The 13,881-nt window shown below is 40.9% G+C and overlaps 1 protein-coding gene across 8 annotated transcripts in view; it reads right to left on the bottom strand.

The window, feature by feature from the left end:
• tpd52 (tumor protein D52) overlaps positions 1–13,881 on the bottom strand; it is a 142,772-nt gene that overhangs the window by 111,933 nt on the left and 16,958 nt on the right. For all 8 annotated transcript variants that reach the window (XR_007247343.2, XR_007247341.2, XR_007247342.2 and 5 more), the window contains exons 2-3: positions 7,110–7,225; positions 8–156 (exon numbers count right to left, since the gene is read on the bottom strand). Coding sequence is in view for 5 of the 8 variants with exons in the window: in XM_048529099.2 (XP_048385056.1) it covers positions 8–156; positions 7,110–7,225 (265 nt within the window). In the remaining 3 variants the exon portion in view is untranslated. The remainder of the gene's footprint in view (positions 1–7; positions 157–7,109; positions 7,226–13,881) is intronic.

The following is a 13,881-nucleotide window of genomic DNA, read 5'->3' as shown; positions in this document are numbered from 1 at the left end:
TACTTACGCTGTGGAGGATTGTACATCTAACCAGCTTTTTGACAAATTCTGTTTAAGTTCATGTAATGGAGTCAATCCTAGCTTCTTCTTTAATTCAGCAACATGTCTTTCTTTAGCTGCAAGCACTTGAGAAAGTGTTTGGATTTCCTCCTCCACCTAAGATATAAAACAGATGAGAGTTCAACACTGCAGAGTAATGGAATTAAAAGAATTTTAATGTTTAACAGTGACTTCGTCATCCTCCTCCTCATATTTTTGTACCAGTTACATGTTATAGACCTTATCTGAAAGAATAAAGCAAAATAAATTCAAATCATACTGCTACAAAAGCAAGTCTGTTGGAATACTCTCCACTAGCCTGGATGAATGCAGGTCAAACACTTATAAAGCTTGACACTCATCCATGGCAAAGCAGCCAGTCTGATTGGCATCTGATCCACCATCTTCAATACTCGACTCCCTTCAATACCTCAGGGGACCTCCCACCCACAGCCTCCAACCTCATTGTCCCCCAACCCCGCTTCTATCTCCTGCCTGCCCTGGTCGACCCATTGTCTCAGCCTGTTCCTGCCCCACCGAACTTATCTCCACCTATCTGGACTCCATTTTCTCCCCTTTGGTCCGGGAACTCCCTACCTACGTCCGTGACACCACCCACACCCTCCACCTCCTCCAGGACTTCCAATTCCATGGCCCCCAACACCTCATTTTCACCATGGACGTCCAGTCCCTCTACACCTGTATTCCTCATGCAGATGGCCTCAAGGCCCTCCGCTTCTTCCTGTCCCGCAGCCCGACCAATCCCCCTCCACCGACACCCTCATCCACCTAGCCAAACTCGTCCTCACCCTCAACAACTTCTCTTTCAATTCCTCCCACTTTATACAGACAAAGGGGGTGGCCATGGGTACCCACATGGGCCCAAGCTATGCCTGCCTCTTTGTAGGTTACGTGGAACAGTCCCTCTTCCGCACCTACACAGGCCCCAAACCCCACCTCTTCCTCCGTTACATTGATGACTGTATCAGCGCCACCTCTTGCTACCCAGGGGAGCTCAAACAGTTCATCCACTTCACCAACACCTTCCACCCCAACCTTCAGTTCACCTGGGCCATCTCCAACACATCCCTCACCTTTCTGGACCTCTCTGTCTCCATCTCAGGTAACCAGCTAGAAAGTGATGTCCATTTCAAGCCCACCGACTCCCACAGCTACCTAGAATACACCTCCTCCCAACCTGCCTTCTGCAAAAATTCCATCCCCTACTCCCAATTTCTCCGCCTCCGCCGCATCTGCTCCCAGGATGAGGCATTCCACTCCCGCACATCCCAGATGTCCAAGTTCTTCAAGGGCCGCAACTATCCCCCCGCAGTGGTCGAGAATGCCCTTGACCGAGTCTCTCGCATTTCCTGCAACACATCCCTCACACCCCGCCCCCAGCACAACCGCCCCCAGAGGATCCCCCTCGTTCTCATATACCACCCCACCAACCTCCGGATACAACACATCATCCGACACTTCTGCCACCTACAATCCGACCCCACCACCCAAGACATTTTTCCATCCCCACCCCTGTCTGCCTTCTGGAGAGACCACTGTCCACAACTCCCTTGTCCGCTCCACACTGCCCTCCAACCCCACCACACCCGGCACCTTCCCCTGCAACCGCAGAAAGTGCTACACTTGTCCCCACACCACCTCCTTCACCCCCATCCCAGGCCCCAAGATGACCTTCCATATCAAGCAGATGTTCACCTGCACATCTGCCAATGTGGTATATTGTATCCAGTGCACCCGGTGTGGCTTCCTCTACATTGGGGAAACCAAGCAGAGGCTTGGGGACTGCTTTGCAGAACACCTCCGCTCGGTTCGCAACAAACAATTTCACCTCCCAGTCGTGAACCATTTCAACTCCCCGTCCCGTTCCTCAGATGACATGTCCATCATGGGCCTCCTGCAGTGCCACAATGATGCCACCGGAAGGTTGCATGAACAGCAACTCATTCCGCTTGGGAACCCTGCAGCCCAATGGTATCAATGTGGACTTCACAAGCTTCAAAATCTCCCCTTCCACCACTACATCCCAAAATCAGCCCAGCTCGTCCCCTGTCCCCCACTGCATCCCAAAACCAGCCCAGCCTGTCTCTGCTTCCCTAACCTGTTCTTCATCTCACCCATCCTTTCCTCCCACCTCAAGCCGCACCTCCATTTCCTACCTACCACCTCATCCAGCCTCCTTGACCTGTCCATCTTCCCTGGACTGACCTATTCGCCCGCCCCGCCCCCCCCACCCCGGCCGACCCTATACTCTCCGCTCCACCTATCTTCTTTTCTCTCCAATTTGGTCCGCCTCCCCCTCTCTCCCTATTTATTCCAGCTCCCTCTCCCCATCCCCCTCTCTGATGAAGGGTCTCGGCCCGAAACGTCAGCTTTTATGCTCCTGAGATGCTGCTTGACCTGCTGTGTTCATCCAGCTCCACACTTTATTATCTTGGATTCTCCAGCATCTGCAGTTCCCATTATCACTCACATCCCTTCAATACTGTTAGTGACAAATGCATTCCATCAAAAGATGCACTACAGTAACTCACTAAGGAGCCAAAGACAGCCCTTTGCAAATTCTACCATCTAGAAGGACAAGTTTGCAAGGGCAAGAGATACATCAAAATACCACTTGCAAGTTCATCTCCAAGCCACACCATCCTGACTTGTGACAGCGTCATTATTCCTTCAATGTCACTGGATGAAAATTCTCGAGCTCTCAACAGAAACAGGATTCTGCAGAACTCAGCTGTCACCCTCTGGAATCTTCTAGATACAAAAGTTCATTGTACACTCATCATCACTACCCCACTCAGTAGACATCCATCTACGACTTCGACCTTAGGTTTTCCTCCAAAACAGTGCAGAATTCTACTGCTATTATTCCAAAAGTTGAATCTTCAGAAGCAATGCCTCTTCAAACCATACTTCCAGCAGTACTTTCAGCTGGTGAGACCATCCTGATGGGGGTTGCCCATGTAGAGGGATTGCACAAAACTGGGGAAAAGGTGGCAGCTAGTGCTCACAAAATGGAAATGTGAAACAGACTAAAGCATCTGAAAAATAACAATTGTAAGTGGAAAGAGACAGGACTATGAATAAACAAAATTCAAGTCAAGGTAGGGAGAAGTTCATTCCGTGGGGCAGGAATAGGCAGAGACAATAGGTCCCCAGATGAGATGAGTTTAGCGACAGTCATAGACAGTAGCCTAATGTTCAAAAATGGGGTGGTGTTCCAGGGCAGATATGAGGTGGTACTAAGACCTGGTACTCAACCTCTAACGGAGGTCAATATGCCTGACAATGGTTGCAACACCCTTGTTGGCTGGTTTAATTTCAAAATCAGGATTGGATCTGACAGCACAATGCAGTCAGTTCAGAAGGCAAGAGGTTAGAAATGGGTTCAGTGGATCCCATGATAATGATCATCCACTATTCAATTTTAAACCAAGACTTGAGATGCAGTGAAATACTATTGCACCTGTATTTAAAAAACAGGATGCAATTTACAGAGGTTTTATGTTTAGGAGTTCAAATATATTGCAAGCATGAACTTGCTGTGAGCTGGTGTGAAGCTCAAAACATAAAACCACAAGACATAGGAGTGGAAGTAAGGCCATCCAGCCCATCGGGTCCACTCTGCCATTTAAATCATGGCTGATGGGCATTTCAACTCCACTTCCCTGTACTCTCCCTGTAGCACTTGATTCCTTCCGAGAAGAATAATTTGTCAATCTCTGCCTTGAAGGCATCCAACGTCCCGGCCTCCACTGCGCTCCGTGGCAATGAATTCCACAGGCCCACCAATCTCTGGATGAAGAAATGTCGTCTCATTTCAGTTTTAAATTTATCCCGTCTAATTTTAAGGCTGTGCCCACGGGTCCTAGTCTCCCCACCGAATGGAAACAACTTCCTAGTGTCCACCCCTTCTAAGCCATACATTATCTTCTAAGTTTCTATTAGATCTCCCCTCAACCTTCTAAACTCTAGTGAGTACAATCCCAGGATCCTTAGCCATTCATCATACGTTAAACCTATCATTCCAGGGATCATCCGTGTGAATCTCCACTGGACACACTCCAGGGCTAGTATGTCCTTCCTGAGGTGTGGGGCCCAAAATTGGACACAGACAATACAACACATACAAACACACCTGATTTTATTTCTGCATGTCCACCTGCAAACAGGAAATCAGGATTTTTCTACTTTTCTTCGAGGATTGATATCTCCACAGCAACCATTCTTCCATCACCTGTTCTCTTTACCCAATATCTTGCCTTGCAAGTAGTAGACTTAAGGGGCAACTTTTAAATGCAGAGGTTGGAGGGTATATGTAATGAGATGCCACAGGAAATGGTGGAGACTGGTATAATTACAACATGTAAAAGATATCTGGATGGCTGTATGAATAGGAAAGGTTTAGAGGGATATGGGCCAATTGGTGGCTAGATTAAATTTAAGATATCTGGTCAGCATGGAGAAGTCAGACCGAATGGTCTGTTTCCATGCTATATGTCTCTACGACTCAAACAAAAAGGCATGAACATAACTGTGGAAGGCGAATTGAGAGAGATAGCTTTTCATGTGTAGAAGTATGTCAGCCATTTTGGCATGAAAACATTTGCTGATGTACATCTTGCCCAAATTTAAATACTGTACTATCTAGGAAGCTAATAATTTGCTTGTGTGGTATTGTAACTTCAAGTTTAATGTAGAGTTGCTAATTGAGGATATTGATAAATTATTCCAATTCTGCTGTGTCCAAACATCCCAAGTATCAACTCAGACACAGAAGGTACTGTTACTATGTGACAGTGTCACCTGATACAGGAGTGACAGAGAATTTTGAAAAGCTTTTTTTTAAAAAAAGAAGTGCCCCAAAATGCAGCCATGGAACTCAAAACCCTCAAGACAGACTCAGAGGAGCCCATAAACACCCAAATAACTCTGGGTCCTGCAAAGGGACAATCCTACTCTGGCTCCTCAGTTGGAACAGGCATACTCAAATAGCAGTGAAAGCTCTACAAGATTGACTGGTGGATAGGATTAAAATAAACATGATTTTCTGGGCTTTGCTGGACTCATGGGCTAACAGCAAATACATGTGTTAACTAGAGCTTTTCATGTTAAGTACTGTTAGAATCTTAGGCCTGTCATTTATCTGTGAATTGACAATCTCATTTTTCTTGCAAATGCGTTTCCTAGTGATTATCTGGAATATTCTGCTATACTACCTCAAAAGCAATTTAACATTGCCCTCTTCCTGAAAGTTACCTGCCCTGAACACTACTGGTGCTGTATGTGCAGCCTAACCAGCAGGTTTACAAAGAAGTTACCAAAAAATTCAAACAAAGGTTGAATATGAAGCTAAAGCCAATATTCAACTCAGCTCTGAATTTACATCAGCAGACAGTGACCAGAAAAGCAAACATTATTCATTAGCATGCTATTATGTAAAACAACAGCCAAGCACCTTTATCAAGTCTGCTTCAAGCTCACCTGATCAGACACAAGCATCAGTCCTTGTTCACATAGCAATTCCTAGACAAAGTACTGTGGGGCTGTTTGAAAATAACGTGAGTGATCAGGTTAAAGTAGTGAAACATTGCTAAAATAGGCCCACTTTGCTCACTTGCTTTCATTCAGAAGACTCTTTTCGGCACTTTGGCGTCATCTTGTAACAAGTATGGCAAACTTACCCTACAGTTATGGTCAGAGCTAAATCAGGAGAATTCTTCTAATAAGCCTGAAGTTCAAGCTTATCTGCCAATCCCAAAATCCAAAAGCTGCTTTACCAGTGCACAGTAACTGCACTTGTGAACTATTAATTTTCAAGCAGATATGGATAAAACGAAAAATGGAATTTAAAAGCAAGCTGATTCTTAATTCAAATCGTAACTCAAAAGGAGAAACCTGTCTTACCACTAACCAATACCAACTCATGTTGATAAGGCAGCAAGTACTGACATCTTGAGAATCAGAACATTTTTCTAAAGTAAAATGTGAAAGTCAACTGCAAAAAAACAATAAACAAAATCACAAAATGGATCCCAAAACTGCTTTCTCAAAATGGTCATAATGAGAAAAGAAAGGGCTTCAATTTCATTTTTACCTATTTCACAACTGAGTGGTAAACAGTGCAGATTTTTTTTTTAAAAAGCACTGCATCAAATGCTAGGCTGTCATTCTTAAGAATGCAATGCTTAACAATTCAGCAAGAGCCATCTTCTGTGCATTGATAGATAGCTGTTCAAGTATTCAGTTTTCAACAACTACACAAGAATTTTTCATATTCAAATATTTTATGACAAAAGTAATCCATATTTTGAGCCTTTGCTGTTGATCCTTTTTCTCCAGATGTCACTGCAACCACGGTGACAGTGTTAATGCTCTTTCTCAAAATAAAAACCAATTTACTGTGGAATTTCAAACCAAATTCTCCTGCTTGCTGGCAACCAGCTAATGGGTTATTTCTGGTGTTTGATTCTAGCTCAGACTCTAAACATTTGAGCTCTTGCATTTCATTACAGTTTTTGTTTCCTTTGCTTCCTAGGTCCCCTCGATTTATTGTTCAAAACTTGCGTTTCTAAAAATCATACCACATTGTTATTTAAACAAACTCTCAGATCACATAGCCAAATACTCCAGAAACAACATTATTTTGTATTTTGTCAGCCGCAATTCTAAAAAGCAATCTTATTTTCAAGATAGGTGATTAATCCCTTCAGTTTCTTACCTGTTACGTGACAGTCCCAACTTCTCCACTAAGCACCTTCTTGAGAAGTGAGAAAAACTCTATTTTACCACTACTGTAATACTGTATGTGAATGCCCACATATCCATCTTATTTTAAGTAACAGGGTACCAAAAAAGATGGTTTTATAATTGATTACACATTGAAGATCCAAAATCAAACAAGAATGCATTTGGCATTTTTTCTGAACTTGGAGAAATTGCATTGATTTTTTTCAAATTATAACAATGTAATTAAATCAAATAATTTGCAGGTTAGGAGAAGAAATAACCTTCCAGAAAACACTGTCAGCTTCAAAACTAGCATTTCTTACTTTAGCAAGTTCATTTGTCAGCTCTTCTCGCTCATCATCTGTCATTCCACCTCCAAGGTCAGAAGTTGCAACAGCATCTTCTCCAATTTCGGGTGCTGGATCACCTTGCAACAGGCCTGCAACAAGCGACAGAAACAGTTATTTTTTGATAATTGGTAAAGAAAAAAAAAACAGAGCCAGCTTTTACTTGGAATAGATCTATGTAAACTGAAAGGTTACAGGTTTAACTCCCAACTGAAATCTCCTGTGTCAGCAAGTGCCTGTGTACGCTCAAATGACAATCCATATCAATACTTTCTACTTAGGACACTCAACCACAATCGAAACAATTAATACATTAGTTATCTGAGAGACATTAAAACTACAAATCAGAAATGGCGAATGTTCAAGTACTTGCTCAAGACTCATTTTTAAGGACGAATCACATAACTATGAAATACATACATGTTCTGCATAATATTGCAATAAATATTACTCCAAAACATAGGCTAAAACAGAAGTTGCTGGAAAAGCTCCGCAAATCTGGCAGCATCAGCCAAAAAGAAAAAAATCTGTTAGCGTGTTGGGCCCGGTGACCCTTCCTCAGAACTGATGGTAGCTAGGAAATTGTTGATTTATATACCTTTATTCCCTACCCCCTCCCTATCTTCTGCATGTATAGAAACGTTTTCCTGGCTATCATCAGTTCAGAGGAAGGACCCGAAAAGTTAACTTATTTTTTTGTCTTCACAGATGCTGCCAGGCTTGCTGAGCTTTGAGCAACTTCTGTTTTTGTTCCCAATCTACAGCATCTGCAGTTCTTTCAGTTTTTACCTAACTCAAAACAGGTAGCTTTAAAAATATTCCTGTAAAATTCATTTAAATTCATTAATGCTAGTATTTTTAGCACAGACTTCATACAGAGATGATCAGTCTACACAATTTTAAAAACTTTGCAGTTAGACTTGGATGAAAAGTAATATTAATGCTATAGCAAGAAAGTGATCTTTAGTCAATAACTCAATTACCTGAGGAATTGAAGATGCATTTCACCTAGAGCGATGCCTTCACTACTTGGGGAAATATAAAGTTTTACCAATAGCCTCATTGTTACCCTATCCAATTTCTCTAGAACATTTTCCTTCATTGTGGCATTGCACTATTATCCATAGAAGAGGAAGTGCTCAAAGAATACATTTGGTACCTCTGTTCTGCCTTCACACGAAGGTCTCTATTTTGGTCGTTTTAATGGAATCCTAAAGGGATGATAAGTTGAGAAAATACAAAATTGTTCGCCGTGAAATTTTCACTGACTCTTTACTCTCATAATTCCAAGCTAAATTCAACATACTTGTTATGAACAAATTAAAGATTTGTTCTTTAATATAAAATAAAAGCTGTCCAATGAAGATAAACAGGAAATAAATTCAAAATATGATCTTAATTCTAACTATGATTTCATGTTAATATTTTACAATGATAACCCTGTTCATTGCAATCTCTCTACAAACAAAACTGAAAAGACACATTTTGAAGTGACAAAACATTTCAAACCTTAAATGTGAAAAATAAATGTACTCAGAAGTAAAGCAGATCAGCGCAAGAGCCATCTGTAAGCATGTTTAACTGGATTTAAAATAAAGATGTGCAATGTTAAATGAAAGCTTCCATTTTAATTTCCATTATAATCACAAATGAACTAAACTTAGTTTTACAAGCTAGTTTTAAAAGTAGACTGGTAAAGTTAATATAGATATCATAATTGCATTTGGTGGGGTACTTTGGTTTTGTTTTAAATACATGAAGTCCAGTTAATTCTTCAAGTTATTCAACTAAGTATCAACTCTTATGCAACTCAAGCCTCTGTAAGCAATAAAGTAATTTCATTCATCAAAAAAGATTGAATTAAAATAATGAGATTATAGCTACAAATATACCCAACAATGAAGTTTGGCAGAGACTTAATGCAAGTCTGCGTGACAAATTTGCTTCAAAACAGCAAACCAAGTATATGAACAAATAGTACTTTTGTGCTTAGATTAAAATTATAGATAAAATCACATTTCTGGATACAAGTGGCTTTTCGTAATAAAAAGAGAAAAGCAAAGCAAAGCAGTCAGATGAATTTTGTTGGATCACGAGTATTAATTTAGTGCCCAAGCCTTTGCAATTCGCTGTAAAAATTAAGTCTTCAATATTTTCGTGCCAAGCATCAGATTTCAGGTGCAAACAGCATTCATTACCAGAGACTTTAAAGATTAGTAATTCACCCCTTATCTGTTCAGCAAGAAAGGAGAACTAAAGTCTTGGAACTTTGCACATTTAAAGGAAACTAGAGAGAACATGAACAGGAATTAGTCATTAGTGGCCAACTCTTCCTTGTCATTTGCTAATGATGATACTTATCTGGATAATCCCAATTTCCTGCGCTCATCTCTATCGTTTAATATTCTAGCCACTTATCAAGTTATTTTCATTATTAAAAATCACAATTTTGAACCGTGAATCTTCTATGAAAGGCAATTCCATACTCGAGGTTGATTTCCTGGGTTTGATTTTACCCAGCTTAAACTAAGCGTTATGTTCCTTTCCTGTAGACACTATTTATACAATCTGTCTCTTTGAACTCATCAGCGGCCTTACCCTCCACTAAACCAGCCCAGAATACATCCTTTCACTTTTGGCTCAATTCCACGTCTTTCGTGCCAAAATGATTCACCATATGCTGTTCTCAAGCCTCCAGGCTAAGTGCAGTCAAGTATTGCACTGGCGTCTGAGGGTGTAATCAAGTGATGGGCCTACATCTCAATCTGTTTTGTTCCTCGTAAGCCTTCTAAGGTTGGGAAAATGACAACTTACGGATGTCTCCAAGTAGGAACTCGAAGGAATATTTGGTTTTGGGAAGGCCATGAGTTGGGGGAGGGGTGGAGTGGAGAACACAAGGGGATGGTATGAAAAACGTTATCCATGGTCATCCCATCTACGTTTCACATCAGCCAGATAACAGAATAAGGCTGTGCTAGGAATTAAAGAGGGGCAGAACGCAGAAACATGCACTCACAGTCTAATGTTCCCAGATAGAGCACAGATAGTCTCATTATGTAGACAAATGGCGATCAATTCCATAGGATTCACAGACATGTCCTTACCTTCCACTACTCTCCTTTGTTCCCTTCTATTATATACCACCTTGCCTTTCATAGAGGGGGCAGAAAGTCAGTGCCTATGAAGCAGTGGTTGGGTGATGCACCTGTCACAGCTAAATAGCTACAAATATGTCAAAGCAGTGAGGGTTTTCAGAGGTTGCTAGAATTGGTAGGCATACAAAAGAAAAGGTAGAGCATCTGGAGGTTATGCATGTGTTCAAAGTGTAAAGGATGGGTGCCTGGTAAGTGACAGGAGTGCGATGCATGGAGCAATGCAAAAGGCTGTGATGCAATGACTGCCTTACGAAAATGCATTCACTGACATTGACCACTCAATAAAACTCTGTGGCACTGCTGCCAAGTCTTTGGATCTATACTCCACGAGTGGGCTTTGCTGGACTTCTAATCCCAATCCTTAATGTGGAGGTACTTCAAAATTTCTTGCCCCATCCTATGCAAACATGGCATCCTGCTTCCTGCATCTCATCGATGATGCTCACCTCACCTCAATGTTCAGGTTTGCTGCACTGAAAGTGCAGCAATTTTCACTTCAGCTTCTCTACGAGAAAACGACAAATTATTTACAGCAGACTAAACAATGTGCCTCTGTTTTGTGCAGAGGTCAACAGCAACTAGGAGTAGAGAGTAGCTTGAGAGCTGTTCTTCCAGGCATTGCAAAAAAGAAAATTAAAAATTCTGATAGGTGGGCAAATCAAATCTGCACTTGGCCCAAATCAATGGCATTTTTCCCCTCACCTTGAGCTTTTACCACAAAGCAGTGTCTTTGGCCTCTAAGTAATATATCCACAAATTCTTCATTGTTTTAACATCCAGTGATGGATAGTTGGTTTGCTTGCTTATACAGGGGAAAAACCCAGGTTGTGAACAGGTTAAATTCTTCAGTATATTCACAAGTTGATTCGTATGCAAGTCGGAACACAATGCAGAATGAGTACAAGTGGATCTTTAAAATTAACATTTGTGTATCACTGTATGAAATCTCATTCCAAAATAAAAATGTTAAGTCGGATATTTGTAAAATCAGGCCCATCTGTATTCTGTTTTAACCATAAAGGGACTAATTTAGAGATAAACTTAAAACACTCTGCTCCAATATTTCTCTTGGACTTATTTATACCAAAAGTAACAGTAAAACATTTGTATCTTAATCAGGAAATATTACTGGATCTTTACTTCATTGAGCAAATGAAGTGATCAACTTAGCCAAGGGGACCACCAAGCCATGCAGCACCAAAATGAGAAAACATTCATTTTGGGAATTGGAGAACACAAATCAGTTCAAGATAGTAATTAGGAAAGCAGGTTTCACATTTAATATTTCTTTGCAGTTTCTTTGCTGCACCCTAAAAAAAAAATCAACTAATGAAAATGTGTATCATACTTGTTAAAAAAAATGAAAAGATCACACATATTTGTCGAGATTAGTTGTTGCAAGAACAAAAAAATGCATTAAAATGATATTTAGTCTGAAAAATGCTGAAATGACGTAATATTTGGGTAGTGAGGGTAAAATGCGAACAAGGGAAGAAAATGTTCACTATGAGAATTGCTTGCATTAAGGAGTTACATAGGAAAAAGACATTGATTTCCAATTCTGATTTTAACCATATGTCCCAAAAAATTTGAGCTCAAATTCAAATCAGAAGATTTTGCTTTCAGATCCAAATCAGCCTGGTTCAGTTTTGAGCACTGTCGTGGCAGCTGAAGGTCTCACATTCAAACCACATTCCAAGATGAGAATATGCAACCCAGTTCAACATTCTGGCATACTGAGTCAAGCCTTGTTGGAAAAAAAAATTGAATTTCAGATATTAAAGCAAGGCCCTGGGTGAATGATTTTGAAGCATCAAGCAATGATGTGAATTACTTTCTCAACTGTTAAAAGCTAGCAGTGAAGGTTCAAATAATAACCCCAGCTACACAATACTGATGTGTAAAGGCAAAATTCTATGGATGCTGAAGATCTGAAATAAAAACACAGCAAGTCGAGCAGCATCTATGACAGCACAGCTAACATGTCCCCACATTCTTCATTGATTTACTATCCACTGATGGACACCATCTCATGAGATCTGCTGAGTTTCTCCAGCACTTTGTATCCAAGTGTCAGGAACAGGTACTGTAATTTTAGGTCCAAAACAGATGCTCTCTCATATGTCTACATTGAAAAGCATGTCACATTTTTCTCTCCATGAACTTTGCCTATAAAATATTTTGTTACAAGATTACAATTCTTATTACACTGCGCACAATATTGCCTTCCTTCATAACATTGGCTAAAAAGCCAGAAATCCAAAATCCCCATCATCCAAGACATTAAATTGTATGGTGACTAGTTTAGTCTCCAATATAGTAACTTACAGGATACTATTTGTCAATCCCTGGCAAATTAAAGTATCTGCCCATTAATCATCAGATCTTGAGATACAGTAGGATTGCAATTGCTGGAAAAATTCTGATCTGGCAGCATCTATGGAGAGAAAACAGTTAACTTATCAGGTCCCCAGTGACTCTTGTTCAGAACTGGTACTACCCCTACATTTGAATCAAAAACTGCAGTTTCAAGTAACACACTTGGACTTGCTGGCCACATAAAAGTGTCTGAAATTAGAGACTCCTTACACCATTTCCCAGGATGCTAAAAGTGAGGCAGGATACAGCAAAAATTCAGACATAGCATACCCCTTACAAATCCATGTTTGTTTCCTCCAAGCAGCTGACAAGTTACAAAAGGTTCAGTCACTACCTATATTGCCTCCAGTAATTTTGCAACAAATCCTAGGCTAATTAATCTAAAATTATCTGGTTTCCCCTCTCTCAAACAAGGAACATCAAGGGCTTGCAGTCACTTAAGGGCTGCAAAAACCACATATATTGTTCAATTCAACCACAGCCTGTGCTACCATAACCTGACACTTACTCAGGAATCATTCCCATCAGGATTACATCGCACCTCATCCACGCATATCAAAAGCACATCACATACCTTCCCATGCCTCCATATAACAAGATATTCAACTCTGACAAAAGATTACCCAAACACAAAGTTAATAATATTGCAAGACAAGACGGCACGTATCAGAAGTGACAGCACCGAGAAATAGGATAAATCCAACATCACAGCACAGGGGCTTAAATGTCGGTGAATCATGGCAGTGCCAGTTTAGGGAAAGCAGCTTCAGAGACACGAAGGTCACAATGGATCACAGCAAGTCACGATCATGTGCAGCTTTTCATTAATTTCTCACCTACAGCCTAGACAAACATAAAATTAAAGTTGCAAATGGAGTTATGGTGGTCCTCCCAAATCCACACCCCTCATCCTGCACCCTTATCAAAGGCCTAATATTTGCTCAGCCTCAGCAAAAGTGGAAGGGCAAGACTGAGAAGGTAGCTTAGAAGCAGAACCATAATTCAAATCAAAGTTCATCGCTATATGCTGTTAGAGATTGTGGAAGAATCCAGATTGCAATTTTTGGGTGGTGTTTTGATTGCTGGCAATCCAATTACTGTAGTCTGCACCAGCCGTAGCCTGCAGATTACCATAGGCCAGAAACTGGACTGGCCGTATAAACACCATGGCTGCGAGACTGGGTTAGAGACCAGAAATGCTGCATGAGTAACAT

Source organism: Stegostoma tigrinum, chromosome 5 (assembly GCF_030684315.1).
Source record: "Stegostoma tigrinum isolate sSteTig4 chromosome 5, sSteTig4.hap1, whole genome shotgun sequence".
NCBI lineage: Eukaryota > Metazoa > Chordata > Chondrichthyes > Orectolobiformes > Stegostomatidae > Stegostoma > Stegostoma tigrinum.
This window is presented reverse-complemented; position numbering and strand designations above follow the sequence as displayed.